Consider the following 23,326-nt stretch of genomic DNA (forward strand, 5'->3'; position numbering starts at 1 on the left):
AGTTTAAAGGTTTCTTCCCCTCCAGCAGAAAATCCCTTTGTGCTCATGGGGATTCCCCAGCCCACAGAAGCAGATGCCACCTTCAGAGGAACATCCAGAGACCTAATTTGGATCTTGGATGTGGGTGGAATTGCGGGCAAAGACACTCCTATTCATGCCAAATGCGAAAGTCTTGAACTTATGCTGCATTCCTAAAATATGAATATAAATAACATGACTCAGCTGTCATGATGCAAGTCATGATGCTGGAAAATCAAGAACAAGCCCCTCCATCTTGCTTTCCTGTTTAATCCTAACTATAGTTTGGTGTAATGTGCAAACAGGCAAAGTATGGTCAGAGTTTACTCTCCAAATCACCATCAGCAACCATGTTTGAAATGGGCTCTAGTCAATAAATGAATATGCCACAATAAATCTGTTAAGTCTTCAAGTTGCCACAAGACTTTTTTGTGTGTGGATTGAAGTGGGTTTCTGAGGAGGCACCACACAAATCTGTAACTTGCTGTGGTCAACCTTTTGAGGCCTGTGGGCACATACAGTAAACCAGTGAAATGGGGGGGGGCACAAATGTGTGGGGGCACCCCACATAGCCATACTGCCTCCCAGCAGTTAGGCTTGAATTCCTCCCTACTTTTTCTCCCTACACAAATACAAGATGGGGGATACCTGGCTTGAGAGCAGTTTGTGGTCAACCAAGACTCCTAGATCCTTTTCACATTCCACTGTCGGATAGCTCTTACTGTCAGGAAGTTCTTCCTAATGTTTAGGTGGAATCTTCTTTCTTGTAGTTTGGATCCATTGCTCCGTGTCCGCTTCTCTGGACACGGAGCAATGGTTCCAAACTACAAGAAAGAAGATTCCACCTAAAACATTAGGAAGAACTTCCTGACAGTAAGAGCTGTCCGACAGTGGGATTTGCTGCCAAGGAGTGTGGTGGAGTCTCCTTCTTTGGAGGTCTTTAAGCAGAGGCTTGACAATCATATGTCAGGAGTGCTCTGATGGTGTTTCCTGCTTGGCAGGGGGTTGGACTCGATGGCCCTTGTGGTCTATTCCAACTCTATGATTCTATGATTCTATTCTATGATTCCCAAGTCAACTCCAACATCCCCATCTATACTTTCAGCAGATGGGAGGACTGGAGGGGGCTGGAGCCCTGCTGGTGCCAGAGAAGGTCTCTGCAAGCATATGTGCACCCATGGACACAGCACTAGTGAACCATAGTTTGAAGGGTCATCTGAATTGTGCCCAAGGGTTTCAGATGAACAGACCATCAGGTGCCAACCAGCTTGCCTTTCTGCAGGTACCCACAAGATTGGCATGCTAAATGGTATATCTAACCCACAGGTGTCTTTAAAAAAACAACACCTTCTGGCTTCTTAAGACTGACTCACTGTTGACAATGTGAATTAAGCAATGTTGAACTAAGGATTTGGGTTTAGATTGCCATCTGCCTGGAGTGACAATGCTGATGAACCTTGCTCCATGTACCGTCTAGCTCAAATTCTCCTTTTATTACCTCCCTGTGTTGCAAAAGAAGTCAAACCTGGAGGAATGTGGGAGCTGGGTCCTTCTATGAATGCAAACACACAGCTATACTCACAGAGGGTCCAAATTAAAGCTAACCCACCTTAAAACCTTCCCCACCCAGATAGAAGATAGCTGGTGTGGCTCCAGGCACTTGCACAGGAGTTATTGCCACACTGTTCAGAAAGCTGCATAGTTCAGAGATAGGAAGATAAGATTTAGGAGAATATTTAGACAAGGGTGGACTATTTCTCAGCAAGAATGTGAGACAACTTCTACTGTCCATTTCCCACCACACACACACACACACACCCATGAAAAATATTGAATTTGAAAGTATATCATTTGAGAATGTCACATTATTTCACAGCACGTAACAGCTTAAAATATACAGTGCAATCTGGAGAGTTGTGTACAAAATAAGCAAACTATTCCCTCTTGTGTGCTCTTTGCCAACAGAAGCTGGTTTAGCAAGCTTTTGAGTTAATACGGAGCTCTTTGTTTCTGGGTAGAAGGCGAATGCATGTCGTCAGAAGAAGTACAAGGTTATTTACTAATGCAAAAAGTTTATAGTTGCTTTGGAAAGATAGCACTTACTGTATACTTTCTGTTTATTTCTGTATACAGTGGTACCTCGGGTTACATACGCTTCAGGTTACAGACTCCACTAACCAAGAAATAGTATCTCGGGTTAAGAACTTTGCTTCAGGTTGAGAACAGAAATTGTGCTCCGGTGGCACGGCAGCAGCGGGAGGCCCCATTAGCTAAAGTGATGCTTCAGGTGAAGAACAGTTTCAGGTTAAGAACAGACCTCCGGAACGAATTAAGTACTTAATCCGAGGTACCACTGTACTATATTTTAAAGTTTCAATAAAAATTCAAAGAAGAAGAAAGATAGCATTTGGAAGTGGAAACTCAACTTTCATTCAGCTAGCTTACCTCTGAGCCTTCTTCCAAGTCAGAACCAGCCCTAAATCCTTGCAAATGACCTGTGACATCACAGAAGTTTAGCCAATGGGCTAAGAGGGGTGCCTTGTTGACAATAAATAAATTACCCATCCTCATAGCTGAGATTAGTTGAGAAAATGGAAAACCTGAGTACCAACCCAGTGTGACAAATCTAGGGAACTCTTTCCCATTTACCTTCCATGCTCAGTCAAACATTTTTATTTAATTTTAAAAACAGGACTATCTTGTGGAAGTGAATTAAGCAGCTATTTTATGCCGTGGTGGCACTAGCAGTGTTTGAAACTCCCATTGTTCTAGGTGCAGGGAATTTCATTAGCGCAAGCAGTTTCTGAGCTGTGAGCGCAGTACTGCACCTAAGATTTCAGATTAAAACTGCAGTGAAGGAAATGAGGACCTTTTTCTGACTCCCCACTTCCAGCTAATCCGAAGACTAGAGAAGAGACCATTTTAAGAATATTAGAGCGGTGGGCAGAGGAAGGACTAGACCCTGTGAAAAATGAACATAATATTTTAGCTGCAGTTCATTCATTTTCAGCTTTGCATTCTTTGTTATTAAAAAGTGTGCCTAGACCTTCCATTGTTGTGCCCATAACCTAGGTTTAAGGTGCCATTTAGCTCCTAGTTTTCATATCTCAGTTTCTAACATTGGGCACTGGGGGGAGGGATGATAAAGCAGTCTTATACTATTTACTTTCCTGGTGAAATTAGTGCTGCTGATTTTAACAGCACTCACTTTCAAGCAAGCGGGCTTAAGACTGCAGACTTACTTCCACTACAAGTTTATGAATTAGTTATAATTTGTTAGGTTAAATGTGTCTTTCCTTCAAGTAAACACAAGGGTAAAAGCAAAGGAGGAGGGAACTATGGTACAGGTCTATGGGATGGAAGTGGTGAAACTTGCCCTGTATACACACACAAACAGGCACACTGGTGCCACCTTTAAATTTATGCCATCTCGCTGAGCAATGCTGCTCCCCAGGTCCTTAAGAAACAACTTGCCAAACAATGCCCCTTGAATCCAGCAAAAGTAAACCACTCTTTGCTATTCTGCCATCACAGCCAGACCACCAGTCTTTGGGCAAGGCTTTTGCAAACATCTCCCACTTTGTAAACATCATCCATCATCCAGGAGATGCCAGGCCCCAGCTGGCACAAGAGGAACGGAAGCTCTCTCTCCATCTTGCATGACACAAGAAGGCGCTCTGGCGCCAGTGGCTCAGGGCCCAGCATGCCCAGCCTCAAGACGGAGGAAGCAAGGCAGCCATTTTGGGAGCTTTGGCGAACAAAGCTAATTCTGGCTTTGGGCCTAGGCTGAAGAATGAAGCAGCCCAGCACAGGGGGCTGCAGTTTTAAACCCTACACACCACCTCTCCCCACTTTATCAGGAGGGAATGGGGAGGGCAATCAAGAAATAAAGAAGAATAACTGCTGGGGGGTGGAGGTGGGAATGACAGCACAACTTCTGTTATCCTCTTCAAGTCGGTTCATGACCTACCACAGTGAAGACAATAGGGTTTTTAATATCACCACCTCAGCATATCAAGCCGATCTAGATCAAGGACAGGAGGAGGGGAAAGAAGGAACATTTTTTTGCTATCATTACAAAGGCAGCAGTGTTTTGAGAGTCGGCATGCGAAGAAAGTACAGTACAGAGAAAGGTTCAAATGTGCTATCTCACGAAGAGACTCCTATTTTGTGAAAGCGATGAAAAGGAAAGCAAAAAACCACAAAGCCACAATTGGGGGGGGGGGTTACTTGTGAGCAGAGGTTTGGAAAGAAATGTTGGAATATTTGAAGGTTAAAGCAATAACTGCTTGAATAGAGAAGCTGATTTAATTTTACAAAGGGGGGGTGGTGAAGCCCAAAAGCTAAACCCAAGTCAAGCATCATATTGCACTGTTTTTTTCTTAGCTGACCTTAATTCGAGGAGTTGACCTGGGGTTTTTTCCCCTTGACCTTAATTCTACCCAATGTCTTCTTACGTCACAGGCTTGGGTCACAAAAGCATCTTCTCAGTATATCTGAGACAGGCATTGGCTTTTCCCTGCCCTTTTAAAATGGGGGGGGGGGGAGCCACCCAAGGCTTTTGGCTGGCTTAGCTTAAGAGGAGTCCTAACCACACAACATCTTCTGCCCAACAAGGCCAAACCCTGAGCTGTTCCCAATGAGAATGCATTCAGAGGGGAAAGTGATGACATGAATCCACCACAAGGATCTTTTTTAAAAAGAAATAAATGAAAAGCAACAGTCTGGGTTACGAGAAGATTGCCAAGTCACAGATGGATGCCAACATGGAAGCTTACCATATTCTGGGTCTGGTGGATGAGTGGGAAAGGTCTAAAAGTGCTATTTGGGGGTGGGGTACAATCCCAGACCAGCAAATTCAGGTGGCACAGTTCTAATTGGGAGATTTTGCATAACAAACCTGCTTCTTTTCAAAAATACTGAGCTTTTTGCAATAAGGAAAACAATTGGGAAAATGCACCGGGAAGTGTGTGGTGATGCTTGCATTTGATGCAACATCATCTAACCTCCCCATGAATAAATCAGAAGGAATGCTCATAAAGAACCAACGTTGTCTAATCTCCTTGCTAACAAATCAGGATGAATGCTCAATAAACAGTTCATCTGGAATGAAAAGGATGAAACAAGAGGCTGAGAGAGAGCTGTGTTTCTGCTACTTAGGGATAATTAATCTCCCATCAGATTAGTTCACAGAACACTTTACACACTGTGTAAAGTCTAAAAAGAAGGAGCCAACTTCAGTAGATTCAACCAGAGTTGGTAGAAGCTCATAAGCTGTTCCACACCTATGGAGGATTTCTCAAAAGAGCCACTGCAACCATTCTTTTCCTTCTACCTCATCCTTTGGCTACCAAGTGCTCCAACCTACTCCAAATAATGCATTTTTCTCCTGCTAAAGTAAATCCAAGAGAGAGGAGTCCATACCTGCTCGGGGTGGATTTGCAACAAAGAAAAAATTTACGAAAGCCATCTTGACGAGTCACCATGCAAAGTCATAACTCAGCTTGCGACAGAAAAAGGTGTGGGTTTTTAATTTGTCGGCACAAACTCAGCACGACTCTCACAGCAGCCTGAGTGAGATTTAGAAGACAGCTGCCAACTTCCTCCTTGTTTCCAGGCAATTCATTATGACCAAGACAGGGCTTGCAGGTCACCCTCAAAAAGATGAAAAGCCACAAAAATGAAGCATCTTTGGGATGCTCCTGCTGCCGTTTCCCTTCCTGGATTTTCGGTTCAAATATTCAACCTGGTTACCTCAGGTGACTCAGAATTATTCCCAAGTAACCATGCTGTGAAGCCTTTGAGGACTGAAAGAAGGGTGAGGGTTTTTTTTAATGTTCCATTGAAACCACTGATGTACTACTAGTGCCAGAGTGGTGTAATGTTCAGGGTGTTGGACCAGGATCTGGAAGGCCAAGGTTAAAATCCCCCACCCAGCCATGAAGCTCATGGGGAGTTATAGCCAACTAAGTGATACTCAGAATAGGCTCACCATTGCATGCAATCCTGGGTGACCTTGGACTAGGCAGTCTCTTAACATAACCTACCTGGTTGTGAGAATAAAATGCGGAAAATAAATATCATGCACGCCACCTTGAGCTTCTTTGGGGGGAAAGGTGGGATATAAGTGCAATGAGAACTTTTTAAAGCACAAGTATATTCTGCAGACTTATTTGCAAGTCTCTTTTCACACCCAGATGGAAGCATTCACACACACACACACACACACACACACACACACACACACACACACACACACACGGGCCGGTATCCTGTGTTTTCACCTTCTGTGCCAATCCCACCAAGCTGGCAACAAAAACTGGAGCTTGGAAAGTCGTCTGCTCATCTGCTTGGGGTTTCACAGAAGCCAGTCATCTCACATATTTTTGGAAGAGCCTTCCTTTGCAATGGTGGAATCTCCCTGCAGTTTCAAGGAATTGTGGACCGAACATAAAGAGCACTCAGGAAGAATTCTTGTAATGAGGATAGCACAGAACACAACGGTGTCCTACAAAGTAAAATTGTACAACATCTCACCCAAGGGCCAATAAAAGCTAGGATTTGCTTAACTGGACATTTCCTCTGCTAGAAAAGCCACCAGGATCCTGGTGGGGGAAGAAAAGGATGATCTGTGGCAATTTTTAAAAATGTTGGAAAATAGTAAGATAGAACAAATACAAAACTGTACCATTTCCATAAGGACAAGGACCTCCACCAGGCACAGCAGATTCAGAGCAGTGAGCCAGAGACAAAATCTCCCACCAGGGCACCAATTGTCAATAAATGGGCAAAAGGGTATTTCACAAGGAGAGAGAGCTGGAGTTGGAGTTGGCTGCAGCTCACACAAAACAGCTGCTTTCCTTTCCCAGCTGCCCAAACAGATGTCCACCATTAACTGGCTCGGACATCGTCCAAAAGTTGTGCACTATTATTGCCAGTTCCAGCTGCTCAGAACGGTCCTTGTCTTTGTCTTACACACATTTGAGCTTTGCATAGGAATGCCACAGACTGAAAACCTTGCATGTTGTGGCTTTGTGGCCATGCTTACCCGCTGGTATCACACTTAAGTGCCATGTGAGCATATGCATGTGTTGCATATATTTGACTGCTGATAGAACCTCCTGCAAGGCACGCTTCCTGCATTTGACAAAGTGGGCTCTAGCCTATGAAAGCTTAAACCACAATATATATATATAATAACACAGCAATAAAGAACTACTAAAAGTGAGTCTCCAAAGGCACCACAAGAGTGTTGCAACAAATTAATATACCAAGCATCTAAACTGAATGCTAAGGACATCACATCCCTGCCAAACTTGCAGGAAGTTGGAACCTTTACCTAGTTTTTATGGCACAACAGACAAGTAAAACTTCACCCAAGTGACTTGGAACTAGGTGCCACTTTCATGTATCAAGCCAAATTTACGTGCTCTAGCCATTGAGCCCTGGGCTGGGACCTCCCCTAATAAAGGTCTAGTGTCCTATGCAATTAATACACAACAAGGGACCACATATAAATGAGGAAGTACAACAATCCCTGGGGTGTTGTGGGAGCAATTTACACCTTGATGACATGAGTGTTAATGAAAGGAGGAGTGTTTAGCATCTCTCTCATTCCTGCAAGGAACATGCCCTTCCCAAATTCTGTTGCTTATTTGGGGTGTGGGCAAGACAACATCTGCTTTGCCATGGAGGTTAAAATTACATGTCTCCTCCACCTCCCAAGCCAAGAAGACACCACTGAGTCTGGAACAGCAGAGAAAATGCGAGAGCATTTCCCAACCTGCTCTTCTTCAGGTCATTTTGGACTACAACTCCCAACAGCCAACACAGCTGTTGATGGGAGTAAGGATGGGTAAATATGCCAGCTTTAGTTCTCTCTGTTTCTCATTGTCCAGTCTTAAATTCAGTTCTCCAAAACAGTTTGCAATTATTATTTTTAAGTTCTCATGAAAATTCGTCAGCATTTTAGTGTGAATTTATCCTAATACACATTTTTGCACAGCAATTTTCACTACAAGAATGAGCCGCATCCTAATTTCAATAATATATGCATTAATGTGTACATTTTAGCTGAATATATGCATTTTTGTACACATTACTAGGCTGGAGTAAAGGTAAAGGTAAAGGTACCCCTGCCCGAACGGGCCAGTCTTGACAGACTCTGGGGTTTGTGCGCCCATCTCACTCTATAGGCCGTGGGCCAGCGCTGTCCGGAGACACTTCCGGGTCACGTGGCCAGCGTGACAAAGCTGCATCTGGCGAGCCAGCGCAGCACACGGAACGCCGTTTACCTTCCCGCTGGTAAGCGGTACCTATTTATCTACTTGCACCCAGGGGTGCTTTCGAACTGCTAGGTTGGCAGGCGCTGGGACCGAGCAGCGGGAGCGCACCCCGCCGCGGGGATTCGAACCGCCGACCTTTCGATCAGCAAGCTCTAGGCGCTGAGGCTTTTACCCACAGCGCCACCCTGTGTTGCAAAATTCAGGAAACTGTGGAATTTCAAAAAATACTTGTGATTCAGTTTGAGTATTGTTTCAGAGAGTGTGAGAAATCAAATTTCTCACAGAGTCATAGAAATGTAGAGTTGGAAAGTACCCCAAGGGTCATCTAGTCCAACCCCCTGCTAAAGAATCCCTGACCGATGGCCATCTGACCTCTGCTTAAAAATCTCCAATAAAGGAGAGTGCAGCACTCCCTGATGTAGTCTGAACGGCTGTTAAACAGCTCTTGCTAGCAGAAAGTTCTTCCAAATATTTATTTAGTAATTTGAATCCATTAATTTGAGTTCTACCCTCTGGAGTAGCAAAATACAAGTTTGCTCCATTTTCCATTTGACAGCCCTTCAGGTATTTGAAGATGGCTATCATATCACCTCACAGTCTTCTCTTCTCCGTGCTAAACATACCCAGCTCCCTCAACGATTCCTCATAAGTCTTGGTTTCCAGACCTTTAATTATTGTGGTCACCCACCTCTGCAGACATTCCACCTTGTCAATATCCTTCTCCCCACCCGCCCCGCCCCTCACTAGATGGAAGTTGCAGACAATCTGAGGGCACCAGGTTATGCAAAACTGGCCACTACAGCAACTGCTGCTCTCCTCGGTCAATAAATCCATATGGCAGCTACAACTCGCTTTTTCTATCCAGATGAAAAACCAATTTGGTGCTAATTAAAAGAAGGACAGAGTGCTCTCGCCTCCTGGAGGAACAGCATTAAAAAAATGTATCCTCCTGCCAAGCCAGTGATATTTCTAGTAAACAACAACAACTAGTGTCTAGATTTCCCCTTACTGGAAAAAAATAATAATCACAAGGGCCATTTCACCCAATGCATCCTGTTTTTATGGAAAATTAATCTAATTTTGAGATGCAGGAATCCACTAATGGTCTCAGGAGTGTGGTTTGGGGGGGTGGAGGACAAGAGACCCTAGAACAACCAAGAGCAGAGATGAGGGCCACCACCAGACTTCGAAGAGGGCTGGCTGAAAACATCAAGCCCTGTTACAGGAAAGCTGGAAGAAATCAATGGAATGGTCGAGTGACAGCCAAGCTGCTACGTTAGAAGCCCCCAAACAGCAGCAGCCACCAGTTCACCAACCAGGACTTCAATTGATTCTTTGGTTAGATTAACTTAAGAGTGGGGAACTGTGGCCCTCTAGACCCTCTCTCTCTGGCCCTCATTGCTCTCCCTGGGTCAAACCCCCTCCCTGACCCTGCTTTGCACCATTCTCGAGTGTGTTTTGCTGGAATGTGTCCTTGAACTCTGATAATGCCTCTTGCTGGCCTGGATAAAGGCTGGAGAGCCAGGCGAAACTAGCCAACTCTACAAGTGTGTGTGGGGGGGGAGATTGCATTTGTTGCTCCGCCCACATTTGCCACTGGCCCCATTCATCACAGGGCATGTCGCCTCCAGAAGAACCCCTCACCCCTGGATTAACAGATATAAAACCTTTTCTGTGAGTGAAAAAGGCGCCCCAATCTTTTAAAAGGTTGTTTTTAGTGTACAGTTATACCTTGGTTTTCGAACAGCTAAGTTCCCAAACGTTTTGGCTCCCAAACGCTGCAAACCCGGAAGTGAGTGTTCCGGTTTGCGAACTATTTTTGTAAACCGAACATCCGACAGGGCTTCCATGGCTTCTGATTGGCTGCAGGAGCTTCCTGCAGCTAATCAGAAGCCGTGCTTTGGTTTCCAAACGCTTTGGAAGTCGAACGGACTTCCGGAACGGATTCCGTTCAACTTCCAAGGTATGACTGTACTATACAAACTTCACGTGCCATCCTGTTTTCAGCTTTCCTATCAAGGCCTCTGCTTCGCCCCCGTCAGAACAGGATACTGGGCTAGAAGCAGTCCTCCTCCTATGTCCTTTGTAGTCCTCTGGGATGAAAAGAGGATGGGAGGAGTTGCAACTGAGGAGATAAGCAGGCTGTGTCACAACCAACTCAGATTCCTCAGCCCAGAACAAAAGTTAAATAGGACACAAAGTAGCAGAGGCCAAACAAAGAACAAACAGGTAGGCAAATCCTTTAATCTCAGAGAACAATGCACACCAGGAGTGACATTTTTTTTCCAGTTAGAAGGCCATATTCGATTCTGGGCAACCTTCCAGAAGCCACATGCCAGCGGTGTTTGGGGCCAGTGGCAATAATGGGTGGAGCAACGGATGTTCATTTCACCTTAGTGCAGTAGGCTGGTTTCTACACACGACTCTCCAACCTCCTATCAAGGACATATTCAAGTCAGGCAAAAATGCTTGAGCATGCCCAGGGAAGTGGGAGACTAGCGAAGAGGTGTGTCCCCCCCGGGAGACTCTCAAGGGTGAGATAGAGAGGTGGGGAGGTCATATTCAGCTCCCCAATCTGAGGCTCCTCACCCCTCTGTGCACAGCTAGCTTTGCCACTCACCCTGAGCTGCATTTGATCCGCATACTGAGCAATGCTACCTCTCTTTAATCCCAGGGATCAGCCTCCGAGCATGCGGAAAAAGTTACTGTGTTACCAGACATATATACACAAACACACACGCCCCGTTTCTGTCTCTCATGCAAGCTTTAAGAGAGAAATAATGGAAACTTTGGGAGTGCAACCCATAGAGTTCAATGGGACTCACTAGCAGGTTAAGATTGCAGCCCATCCCCTGATTTTTTGAGAGGCTGAGAAGAGAGAAAAATCTGGCCACTTCCTTTACAAGTATCTGAGGGAGGGCCACAGAGACACTTCAGCTGCCTCCTCTTCGCACCCGATCTGATGGGAAAAAGAAACTTCCCAAGATATCATGTTCTTTCAAAGCTGAGCAGAGAGCTTGCCTTTCTAATTAAATAGCTGTGTGTCTCCCGGACCCCCAGACAATAAGATCCAGGGCAACTGAAGATAGCAACACGCCAGCAGAATCAATGGCAACGCAGATTTTAAACCAGGATCTCCAATAATGCTGATGGGTCTTAACTTTGTTTATATTAAGAGACATTTTAATTTTGCTACATTAACTCTTCTATGGAATGTTTCACATGCATATCCCCAAATATAATGAAAAAAGGAAAACAGCACAGACGGCCTTTCCTTCAAACACAGCAGGACTGTTTTTTTTTTCTTTGTCAAACTGCATGTTTTCACAATGAACAATATAATACTATAGACATTCACTTTTTCCAAGCTGGTGCTTTCTGTCTGTTTTGGGCTTCAATGCCCATCATCCGCAACTGCTGGCCATCTAGTTGAGGCTGATGGGAGCTGGAGTACAAAACCTCTGGAGGTGATCAAGAGAGGGACAACAGAGAAAATACAGGAGCATTTCCCAAAAATATTTCCAATATTGCAAAATCAATATTGAAAACTATTAAAATCGTTTCTCACAAAACAAACTTTTTTGATAATCTGGGTTTGATTAAGGGCCTCTGAGTTTGTGCAGAGTGTACCTGCACTGAGTAACCGCAGGTTTGCCTCCCTCTCAAGGAAACACACAAGGTTTTCAGAGTATGGCTTCCTGGCTCTCAGAGAGGTCTCAGTTGCAGACCTTCAAAATAACAACTGCAGCAGCTGATCAGGTGGCAGGAGGAGGGGCACTGGGGGGTGGGGAAGGAGAAAGGAACCCAGCAAAATGAAACCAAGAACACCAGCTGAGCAGGCTAGACATGTTGCAAGAGAGAGATAGTGAGAGGGAGGGTGGAGGAGAGGCCTACAGCAAACAGAGACACACAAGTCTCTCCCACTCTCTTAGGCGCGCACACACTTTTCTGAATAGCTAGGAATGCAAAGGATCAGGATCAGAAGGCTAACCCAAACCAGGCCCTGCCAGACCTATCCCAGAATACCATTTGGAGGAAAAGTAGTAACAAGACAACCACTTTGAGCGTGCACAGAGTGTTCCCTCCTTTTTGCTGAGTCATCACAGGCAGCCTCCAAACATCTGGGGTTAGGGAGTGAGGCTGCCTGGTTAGGAGCTGGCAAGAATTAGGGGAGGTGGGAGTGGGCCCAAACCAGTTCAAGCTCCAGCACCTCTCCTTATATTTTCCTCTAAAATTACTGTACAGTAGCACCTCCAGTTACGTAAACTTCAGGGTGCGAAAGCGGCAAACCCGGAAGTATTTGACCGAGTTTCGCCGTGCGCACATGCGCAGAAGTGGTCCTCAGGTTGCGGAAACCTTGGGATCCGACCAGACCTCCAGAACGGATCCCGTCCGCAACTGGAGGTACCACTGTATTTGTATTCCATTTTTCAGCTGCAAATATGCCCCCTCCCTTTGCAAAAACAGCTCATGAACGTATGACTGGATTCATCAATGGCTACATGTTTGGTTTCCTGTGACAAATGTTTGTTTGTCTAAGGGAAATCCTCACTCTGAGAAACCTTTGTTATCTGTAACAAAAGTAAAGGGAGATGGGAAAGGTTTCTCTCAATATTTTATTCTGTTGCTCTCAAATATTATCTACACATAGTAAATTCCTGCACTCTGCTAGGATGGTTAAACAGCCGAAAATTGCAGTCGCTTGCAAAGTCTAAAACAGACAGGTCAGGAGGTCGTTTTCTGCCTAACCAGCTACTTGAAACTGCTGATGCTAGCTACAGGTCAGAAGGTCGCTTCCTGCCTAGCCAGAAACTGCTGTTAACTAAAAAACCACTAGCAAGATGTTTCCTGCTTTACTTCTGTTTAGTAATGCAAGAATAAGAAGAGATACGAAGGGAATGCTTAGCTAGCAAAAGAAGACACGTGTACAAGGAGGTGGGAGGGAGTGCTTGGCTTAGCAGAAAGACAGGAATGTTTAGCAAGCAATAAAATGTGTTTAGCAAGCAATATTTGCTAGCCGATTGGGGAAGTCTGGGGGTATAAGAAAGTCTGTTGAAGTGTCTTGCTTTACAGCCAGTGTATTTTTAGGAACTATCCAGCAGGCTGTCTCTGAGTACAGACCTCGTCTCTGTGCTCAGATCTCAATAAACTCTTTTTCTCCAAAGAAGATTTTGCTTTCCTGGTACTTTTGTTCCCTCCGAGGTCCAGGGGATGGCGTGGCTAATGGATCCCTAGGTAAATAAGGCTTCAAAAAGTGCTTTTTATTATTATCACTTTTTGTATAACACAACTGTCTAACCCAGGAGTTCCCCAACTGTGGCCTATGGCCCACCAGAGGTCCATGAGCTTCATTCAGATAGTACTCAGGGTATCTGTGGATTTGTGCTTGAAGACAGAAGTAGCACATCCTTCACATTGAGTATATTGATTTTTAACTGTACTTTTATTTCTTCTTCTTGTCCTTATACAGTATTCTATGGAATACTAATTGTGATAGGAGAAAACACTGGATATAAGAAATTAGAAATGCATAAAAATATAATTAAAAATCATACATCTTCTAGCATGGCACATTACAATGGCTACGAGGCAGAAAAATCAGTAAGTGGTCCACAGGGGCAGAGGGAGTTTGGGAACCACTAGTCTAACCCAACCGTGTGTGTGTTTTTAAAAGCAAGCTTGCAACATGCTTCTGGAGACATTTGCTAGGCTGTAAGAAAGGGAAGGTGGCATGTATTTTCCACTCACTCCTGGTACCCCTAAGCTCCAGTCCTAAGCCTTAACCTTGTTTCTCAGATATAAAATGGATTTCTTAGGTGCCAACACGGTGCAGTACTTCCAGTGTCTGACTATGACCTGAGAGACCCTGTTTCAAATCCCCACAATCACAAAGTTCACTGAGAGACACTAGGCTGGACATTGCCTAAAAGACTACCTTGTCTCACAGGGTTGTTGTGCTTATAAAATGATAAAGCTTCCTATAAGAGAGGAAAGATATGAATTGAATATTTAGACCATTGTGTCATCCCAGTGGTAGAAAATCTGGTTTGTGAGTTTTAAGGAGCAGGTATCTCTGGGATAGTTGGATACGTATTAATAAGAACTGCAAGTGTTTCATCATAAATATTACCCAAACTGGACGCCTCTGACTACAACATGGCTATTTAGAACCTTCCTCTACCATCCAGTGATGTGTTCCTGGTTCTCCGCCCTTCTCTTTACCAATGTTAACAGAATAGCAAGTCTCTGCAGATCTGGATGGCAAAGACTAAAACGCTGAGCACTCGGTTAACGGCAGGACAAATAAACATCTGCATCTTTTAACACCCAAGCGTAAAACTGCAGGAAAGTTGATGCCTCTTTATAACCTCACTGGGAGCTACCAGTAATCCTTTGCGCAGGAGTCCCAAAACTGGCAGCACTTCTACTACCTGTTCTTTTACAGAAACCCCAGGAGACATGGTATGTGGGATTTGAACCCAGATCTTGGAACTAGCTTTTGACGTCAGCTCAGTCCCTATTCCTGATAGCATTTTCTTTGCGAGAGCAGTGCCCAGAAATGGAGGGCCTATAGCAGACAAACTTAAGCAGCGTTTGCAGGCACAGTTATAATTAAACTTCTCACATCCTGTAGGCTCTGTGAGTCACCGCTGGGAGAAAGACATACACACAGAGAGAGAAAGAGAGAGAGAGGAAGAGACAGACAGAGACGTGCACATGTCGGAATAGAACTCATTGCCTATTTAAGAAATGTGGGGGAGGGGGAACTAGTAAAGGAATTAGTCTTGGGGTCAGGCAGCGCAAACCACACAGAAAGTCCCTCTGCTTCTTCTGCGGCTTGCAAAATCTCTCCCCTCTCCACCCCTGCAGCGGTTTGCTGTTGCCACAAATGAAACTGCATCAGAACTGCTCAGTCAGTTCGTGCAGCCGCCTCAGAGAAAATGGGAGGTGGAGGGCAGGCTGGCAGCAATGGGGGTCAGGAACGAAACAGGACTGGGTGCCTTATCCATCGCCGCTCCTTGTCATGGACACAGAAAACGGCACATGCAAACAGCTGGCCTGCAAATGTCATCGCTCTGTCTCCAGGGTGCCAGGCTAGTTGGGACAGTCGCACCCACCTCTCTTGCTGCCACATGAAAAAGAAAGGTGCTCATACCCCCCACTGTCTTCCTGGGGGGAGGGGGCAAGGAAGTCTGGCTGCTTGGGGGTGCCCTGCCTTCATTAAAATCAGATGCAACTGCCTCAGGACCAGCTTCACAACGAAAGGATTGCTGAGGTGAGTGATTTTGCGCTTTAGCTGTCCCAGGACCTCTGATGCTCACCAGCCTACTCTTTAAACCATCATCAGGTATCTCCCCCACAATCCCTGCTGGTCCCAAGGCAGGTGCTTTATCGATTTAGTCTCGCTGAAATTCAAAGGCTGCCGTTTTCCAGGAGTGCAAGGTGACAGAATGGGAGTGGGGAGAGAAACGGGTATTAACCTCTTTTATATCCTAGATGTGGGGTGGTCCAGGAAACTGTTTCATCTGCCCTTAGTGCCCACAGCTGCAAGAAACAAAGATTTTAGGAGTCAGCATGTTATGCTGGGTTTGAATTTGGTTTCTTAAATGTGCCTACTTGCATGGAGCGCCATTCCTCACCACACAGGCTCACTGACTGTGAGATTTTGCAAACTTCACTATGGAGCTTGACCACTCCCAGCACGCGACCGCAATCTGGTGAATAGAGCAGTCCCTGATGCTACAAAAGCTGACCATCTCTGTCCTAGGCCTTATGGTGTATCTGCCAGTTGGTTTCTGGAGTCTTGCCCACAAGCAAGGAAAGGGCTCAGTGACACATTCATCACACAGAATTAGCTCGCTTTGAACTGGGAAAGCAGCACAGCAGCCTTTGCCAACCTGGCGCCTTCCAGATGATTTGGACTACAACTCCCATCAGCCCCAGCCAGTATCAGTTCCAGCATAATATGGCCATGTCAGCTAGGGCTCAAGGGAATTGCAGTCCAAAACATTCTAGAGGGTGTGTAAAGACTGCAGTCATGTAATGCCCATTTTCCAAACAGGGTGCAAACAAAGCACCCTCTTCTCAAAACACAGCCATGAACAAAACCTGCCAGCAGCCAAGCCTGATTCTAGAGCACCCCCCAAAAAAGTGCATTGTAAAAATAATAAAACTCAGATAGTAGCAAAGGTTTGTGAAATCATGCATGGCATGGGGAAAGTGGATAGAGAAAAGTTATTCTCCCTCTCTCATAACAATAGGTGTCGTGTACATCCAATAAATGTTGGAAGATTCAAGACAAACAAAAGAATGTACTTCTTCCTGTAGTAGATATTCAAACTATGGAACTCACTCCTGAGAGAGAGAGAGAGAGAGAGAGAGAGAGAGAGAGAGAGAGAGAGAGAGAGTTTTTGTCACCCACTTAGATGGCTTTAAAAGAGGACTGGACAAATTCATGGCAGAAAAGGCTATGGATAGCTCCTGGCCAACACTCTGCTTTGCCTCCATGGTCAGAGGCAGTCATGCATCTGAACAGTAGTTGTTGGAAACTACAGGAGGGGAGAGAGCTCTTCTGTCTGCGTTGTGGGTTTCCCACAGGCATCTGGTTGGCCACTGTGAGAACAGGATGCTGGACTCAATGAGCCATTGGCCTGATTCAGCAGGCTCTTCTTATGTTCTCACTATCTGCTATTATAATCCAAGTAAGCTTTATTCAGAGTGAATGCACACCAGCCATGTCCCTTCGTTTCAATGGCTGAGGGTCTACTCTGACCAGCACTAAATACTACCCTCTGTATTGAGTGCACACATAACCAATTCCCAACATACACAGCAGAAGAACGCTTCTTGCAGCCAGAATGAATGGATTACTCAAAAAAATCCAGAGCAAATCAGAATTGTACTCCTAGGGAACATTAGCAAACCCACTAGCAATCCATGCTGAGAACACCCAACAGCCGCTCAATTTTCTCCATCCACTGCAAGGCTACTTTGTTGGCAGGACAATTCTGGAGGGACACAGACCCTTCCTTCATCCCTCTTCACAACACCAGCCTCTCTTTTTCCCTAGCCGCTGGGTGTATAACTAACGGCCATTCCAGAGTTTACCTTTGCAACAGACTGGGGATGGCCAGGGCTTTGCTTGTTCATTAAATATTTGTGCAAAACTGGCCAGCTGTCTCCGTACATGGACTTTCAAAACACAGGCATTTCTGGGGGCGGGAAGGAAAATGGGGAAGGGCCAGGTCTCTTCGTGAGGACACTTTTGACAGCCAGCTGACGCAACAGGAGCGGCTGGGAAAACTCTGAGATAGATTCACGGGTTGCGTTGCAAGGCTGCAGATTATTCATTCGGAATAATCCAGAGCCAGAAACACAGAGAAAGAGGCAGCCTTTGAAACCCTGAACTGTCCTGTTTCAACAAGAAGCTGCAGGGTCACCAAAGGAAACCTCTCTTTACTTTAGTTCAACGCACTTTAAAACAAAAACAAAGGCAGTCATTATTCCCAAAGGAACAGGTGTTGAGAAAAGACAACAAACCCAGAACATATCATCTGAAAATAATAATCATCGGTAATCTCCATGGAACACCATGAGGTGCTATTTCTCCAAATGCCCATGTCTAAGAAGCCACCCCATGTATTTTACTTAATTGCAGCTACTCACACAATACAGCTGCAGTTTTGCTGCTAGCGAGATTGGAGCTTCCATTTGAAACAGCCTGGCAGAACGGAATTCCACAAGGGAGAGTCACAGACAATTTTGTACAGATAGTAGTGCTTTAAATTGCAATGATTCTCCTTCCCTGCCCCTGTTTTGCAATGTGGAAAAATTATTATTATTGATATAGTGCTACTGGTATATACTACATTTTACAGTGTAACACAACAAAAGATGGGTTCACACACCCACACCCCGCCCTGCCCCACTAAGCATGCAATCTAGATTTAGGCAAGTGAGTGGGGAAGAACAGAGGGAGGGAAAAGAGAAGGAAATCAACCAGTGAAGGTAGATAGCTAATGGAAGATTAGAAGGGAGGGGTGAGATTAGGGCAATCCATTGGGCAAGTTATTGTGGCTGTGATGCAGAACCTTAATGTAATTTTAAACATATTTTTATCTATTTTATTAAAATGCAAAATCATCACAGAAAACAGGCGTGAAATATTGAAGCAAAGGCAAAAAGGGGGCCAGGGACATCAGCAATACGTTCCAGACTTTGGGCATAATAGAAATGGTAACAAGTCTATAAAAATAAGAATACACATTTAACAATGATATCCTTTATTCTCCAGGGAGATAAGCTGCATTTCCATCTAAATAGTTTGTGAAGCTCTGCACACATTCCTATTTTATTACTGACAGCATTTTATAGGTGGGGGGGCATTGGTTATAAACAATAAAATAATACCAAACAGAATGACATTTGTGCTTACTTTTTTGACCCCTAGAAGTTCTCAGTTTCTATATAATTGTTTATAATACTTTAGTTTTAAAAGGTTCCACAGTTTTGATGCAGTTCCTCGTCATCCCTTGGTAATGCACTTGGGGATGAAAAATGAGCCCCACCTCTCTGACAGTGCCCTGTAAGGAAGCCTGGAAAAATACTTAAAATTCCTAGAAGCCAGCCTGGGCATTTTTGTAGGTGCCAAATACACAGAGGAACAATTATTAAAATAAAATAAAGTTGGAGTGTCAGCATCAGAGACTTAAGTCAGTTGGTTCCTGCATGATGGTGATGACTATTTTAATAAAAGTCTCTGCTTGTACAGAGATCTCACTTACTCTTGCTAGGCTCGACAGCAAAATAATTTCAATAGCTTTTCCTGATTTCAGCTCTCAATAAATAGCAAAGTACTTCATGCTTTAGAAGATTGTTTGCTCTAACCCTCCATACCAGGAAAGGCAGTGCTGAAATCTGCTTCCTTAAGTTTGCTTTGGGGGTATTAACAACATTTGTGAAGAAGATGTGGCTGTGTGTTTTATTGGAATTTTAATGGGGTTTATTAGAGACTTGGAATGCATTGTTTGTTGCCCTGGGCTCCCACTGAGAGGGAGGGATATAAGCATATGTAAATAAACATCAGAAGAGCCCTGCTGGATCATACCAAAGGCCCAGAATGGAGAACCAGAAGCCTCTAGGAAACCCACAAGCAGGAGACGAGCACAACAGCCCTCGTATCCTGCCTCTGATCACCAGCACCTGGTACTCAGAGGCAAACTGCCCCTGATCCTGGAGACAGTGGACTGCATCTAATGTTAGTTCAACACAGAGCAGACCCATTGAAATTAATAGATCAAAGTTAGCCATGTGCATCATTCAATGTGTCTACCTCGTGTAGAACTAACATGGATACATACAAGCCATATACATTTATCATGACTAGTAGCCATAGGCAGCCATATCCTCAAAGAGTTGATCTAAACCCTTTCTAAAGCTGTCTGAATTGGGACCCATCACCCCACCCTGTGGAAGTGAGTTCCACAGTTTAACTGCACACCGTGTGAAGTACTTCCCTTCTGTCTGCCCTGAATCTTCCTGAATTCAGCTTCACTGGGCAACTCCATTCTAGCTTTACAGGATTCTAGTTGCATAAAAGAGAGGGATAAAAGAGTTTCCTCTATCTGCCTTTCCCACAACATGCAGAACTTTCCCCAGTTCTGCAATATCCCTTTTCAAGCTGAAGCTACCAATACTGAACATAGTATTCCCACTGCTTTCACACTGTAGATTTGTATAACAGTGCAATGATATTGGCAGTTTTTATTCTCAATTCCCCGCAAAGAGGATTTGCCTTTCTTCACACAGCTGCCACACACCAAGTTAATGTTTTTATCACACTATCCATCGTGAATCCACCATCACTTTTTCTGGTCAGTCACCCCCAGCTCAGACCCCACATCATGATGCCATGATTGCATGCCTCAATGTGCAAAACACAATGCTCACTGATGTTCCCATCCATGTGCTTGCTACCTAGAGTCTGTTAGCACCACAATATTAATTCCCACCAGGAGGTCTGATATCAACTTCCTACTTTCCTTCATGTCCAAAAGGAAGAGGGACTCTAGGATACTGGAAAAGCAGGAAGTGCAAAAAAAGGAAACACAGTCCAAACCTTCAATTTATACCTCTCTCTGCACTCTCAGCCTATACTTGTCGGTACAAAATAACCCTTGTTGGCAGGACAAATTATGCACGTGCTGTCAGCACCAGAGAGCAGCTTGTGGGGGTGGGAAGAGACTTCTAGGGAAACTCTAGACCAGCACCCTGTTCTCTTAGTGGCTACCCAGATGCCCCAATGGGAAGCCTGCAAGCAGGGCAGGAGTTCAACAGCACTCTGCCTTCCAGCAGTTCCCAGCAGAAGCATTCGCTGCCTGCGACAGTGGAGGCAGAACAAGCAAAAGAGACGCTCCTTCTGTGCCTTGCGAGAACCAAGGTGGGGCTGCCGCCAGTGCCTTCCGCAAGGCTCACCAGTAGCAGCCACCTTCTCCGCAACCCACCCAAGTGACTCACAGCCAGATCCACACAGGATGGGCTATTCAGTCATGAGCGAGGAATTTTGCAACTCTACCAAGAAGTTCTCCCTCGCCTCTTTCATTCAGAATCTCAGATCCTCAGACAGCAAGGAGGGCAGGGAGAAAGGAACAGAATCCATATGCCAGCCGGTATCCACCACATGCAAAAACCGTGCGCCATAGCGAGGGTCCCCTAAAGGTCATTGACTCCAACCCTCTGCCTTGTGCACCATGCACCAGCTCACGCTGAGGTCTAGTAGACAAAACCCGGGGCTTTATTCATTCTTCACTTCAGCCACTGACCCCACTCGTGGACATGGGCAGGTCCTCCCAACCAAGAATTCCCCGATTCGTAAAAAAGGTAATGAAGGCAGCCAGCGGGCGCGACTTCCGCGGAAGCACAGCGTGGTGGGAGCGGATGAGCAAAAGCGCAAGGTGACCGCGACGGAGACACGGAGCCCCAAGGTTGAGTCAGCGAAGAGAAAGCGAGAGAGGTCCCCCCCCCTCGTGCGTAACCCTAACACTCTACCACCCCAGCTGTGCCGCTGGAAGAAGCACTTCTCTGAACATCTGGAACGGGGGGAATCCCTGGAAAACGCGCGGGCGAGAAATAGGAAGGCAGTGCTGGAGAAATGGGGGGGCGGCGGGTGTGCCTCCCACCCCAGGTCCACTACTTACCCGCCAAGAGGGAGAGCGGCAACAGCAGCCAGTAGAGGACCCCGCAGCAGACCCGCAACTCCATCTTCTTCGCCCACTGGGGCAGCAGCGCGCCCTTTGCGCGCTCAAGCGCAAGTTCCGCAGCCAGCAGGCAAGGCGCGCGTTGCCGGCGCCAGCATCGCCGCCCGCCTGCTCCTCCGGCGTGGACGGGGGAAGGGAGGAGCCTCTAAGCCCCCCGCCCCCAAGTCAGTCGCCGCGCCAGCCCCGCGGTCAGCGGGGTCCTCCCTCGCTGGGGGCCCCGCCGTGCTCCGGCATGGAAGGACCACTCCCAAGACGCCGAAGAGGCGGCAAGGCGCGCTTCCCGGGCGCTCCGGCCAAAAACGCGCAGAGGCTCCCTCAGGCGAAACTTGCTGACTCCCTCGGGGGCCGCCCTCTGGGCTCTACTAGGCGGCGGTGTCTCCTCCCTCCCGGCCCTCGGGGATCTCCAGCGCAGCTCTCCGGGGAAGAGGAGGGCCGAGAGGTGGGGAGTCTACCCTGGCTTTATTCCGGAGTACGCGCGGGGTACCCTGGCGGAGCAAGGTGTTCCAGGGCAGCCTGCTCCAGCCCGCGCCAAACTCCGGTAGCAGCTGCTCCTGCCGCGGCGGCTCCTCGCCTCCCTCGGCCCGCAGCACGTGTCTGGCTCTGGCCGGGGCGGCGCTGCTTTGCGTCAAACTTGCACTTTGCTGGAAGGAGCCTCCGCCTCCGCCTCCTTCTCCTCCTTGGCGCGGCCTCCCCTGGCCTTGGCTCGTGGGGCTCTGCAGTCCCGTTCCGTCCGGCCCTTTTTCCGGGACGCAGCACCATCTAGCGCCAGCTCAGCCCCATCGCAGCAACAGGCCACCAGGGCAGCCCGTTTCCAGATGCCACATCACGCTCAGAAAAATAATAACAATAATTTTGCTAGAAGAAAGCGCCTCTGGGCACGTGGATAGTGTGATTTCGGAACCACCCCGAGGAAGCAGAGCCCTCGCTACATGCAAAGGTTTGACTGAGACTAGAATGGACAAATTCATGAATGAGAAGCTGCCATGTCAGGGTGGATCAGGACAGCGGCTCATCTAGTCCTGTATCCTGTTCTCACAGTGGCCAAGGAGATGCCTGTGGGAAGCCTGTATGCAGGACCTGAGCACAACAGCCCTCTCCCCTTCTGGAGTTTCCCGCAACTGGTTTGCAGAAGCACGGTTGCCTCTGCCGTGGAGGCAGAGCATAGCCATCATGGCTAGTAGCCAGTGGTAGCCTTTGCCTGCATGAGTTTGTCTAATCCAGGGGTCAGCAAACTTTTTCAGCAGGGGGCCGGTCCACTGTCCCTCAGACCTTATGGGGGGTGGACTTTATTTTTTGGGGGAAATGAACGAATTCCTATGCCCCACATATAACCCCGAGATGCATTTTAAATAAAAGCATACATTCTACTCAGCTAATAACACCAGGCAGGCCCCACAAAGAACCCAGAGATGCATTTAAAATAAAAGGGCACATTCTACTCATGTAAAAACACGCTGATTCCCAGACCATCCGTGAGCCAGATTTAGAAGGCGATTGGGTCAGATCCGGCCCCTGGGCCTTGGTTTGCCTACCCATGGTCTAATCCTCTCTGAAAGCTGTCCAAGTTGGTAGCCATCACTGCCCTGCACATGAGCAATGTGAGTGCGGCTTTCTCCCAACTGAAGTGCAGAGTGTTTGAGGACTGGGACATTTGCAGGGAAACAAAAATGCTTGTTTACAAAGCTATTGTACTACCAACCTTACTGTATGCTTGTGAAACATGGACATATAAACACCATCTCCAACTCCTCAAAAGATTCCATCAAT

At 46.3% G+C, this 23,326-nt stretch overlaps 1 protein-coding gene across 2 annotated transcripts in view; it reads right to left on the minus strand.

Annotated features, from left to right (window-relative positions):
* PIEZO1 (piezo type mechanosensitive ion channel component 1 (Er blood group)) overlaps positions 1 to 22,155 on the minus strand; it is a 112,312-nt gene extending 90,157 nt beyond the window's left edge. The window contains exon 1 of one of the 2 annotated variants that reach the window (XM_081201095.1): positions 21,500 to 22,155. In XM_081201095.1, coding sequence (XP_081057221.1) covers positions 21,500 to 21,563 — 64 coding nt within the window. In that variant the 5' untranslated portion in view covers positions 21,564 to 22,155. The remainder of the gene's footprint in view (positions 1 to 21,499) is intronic. The other variant, XM_081201096.1, reaches the window with a different exon arrangement.
* Between the last annotated feature and the right edge of the window lie 1,171 nt (positions 22,156 to 23,326).

The sequence above is a fragment of the Podarcis bocagei genome, assembly GCF_964188305.1.
Source record: "Podarcis bocagei genome assembly, chromosome: 7".
Taxonomy (NCBI): Eukaryota; Metazoa; Chordata; class Lepidosauria; order Squamata; family Lacertidae; genus Podarcis; species Podarcis bocagei.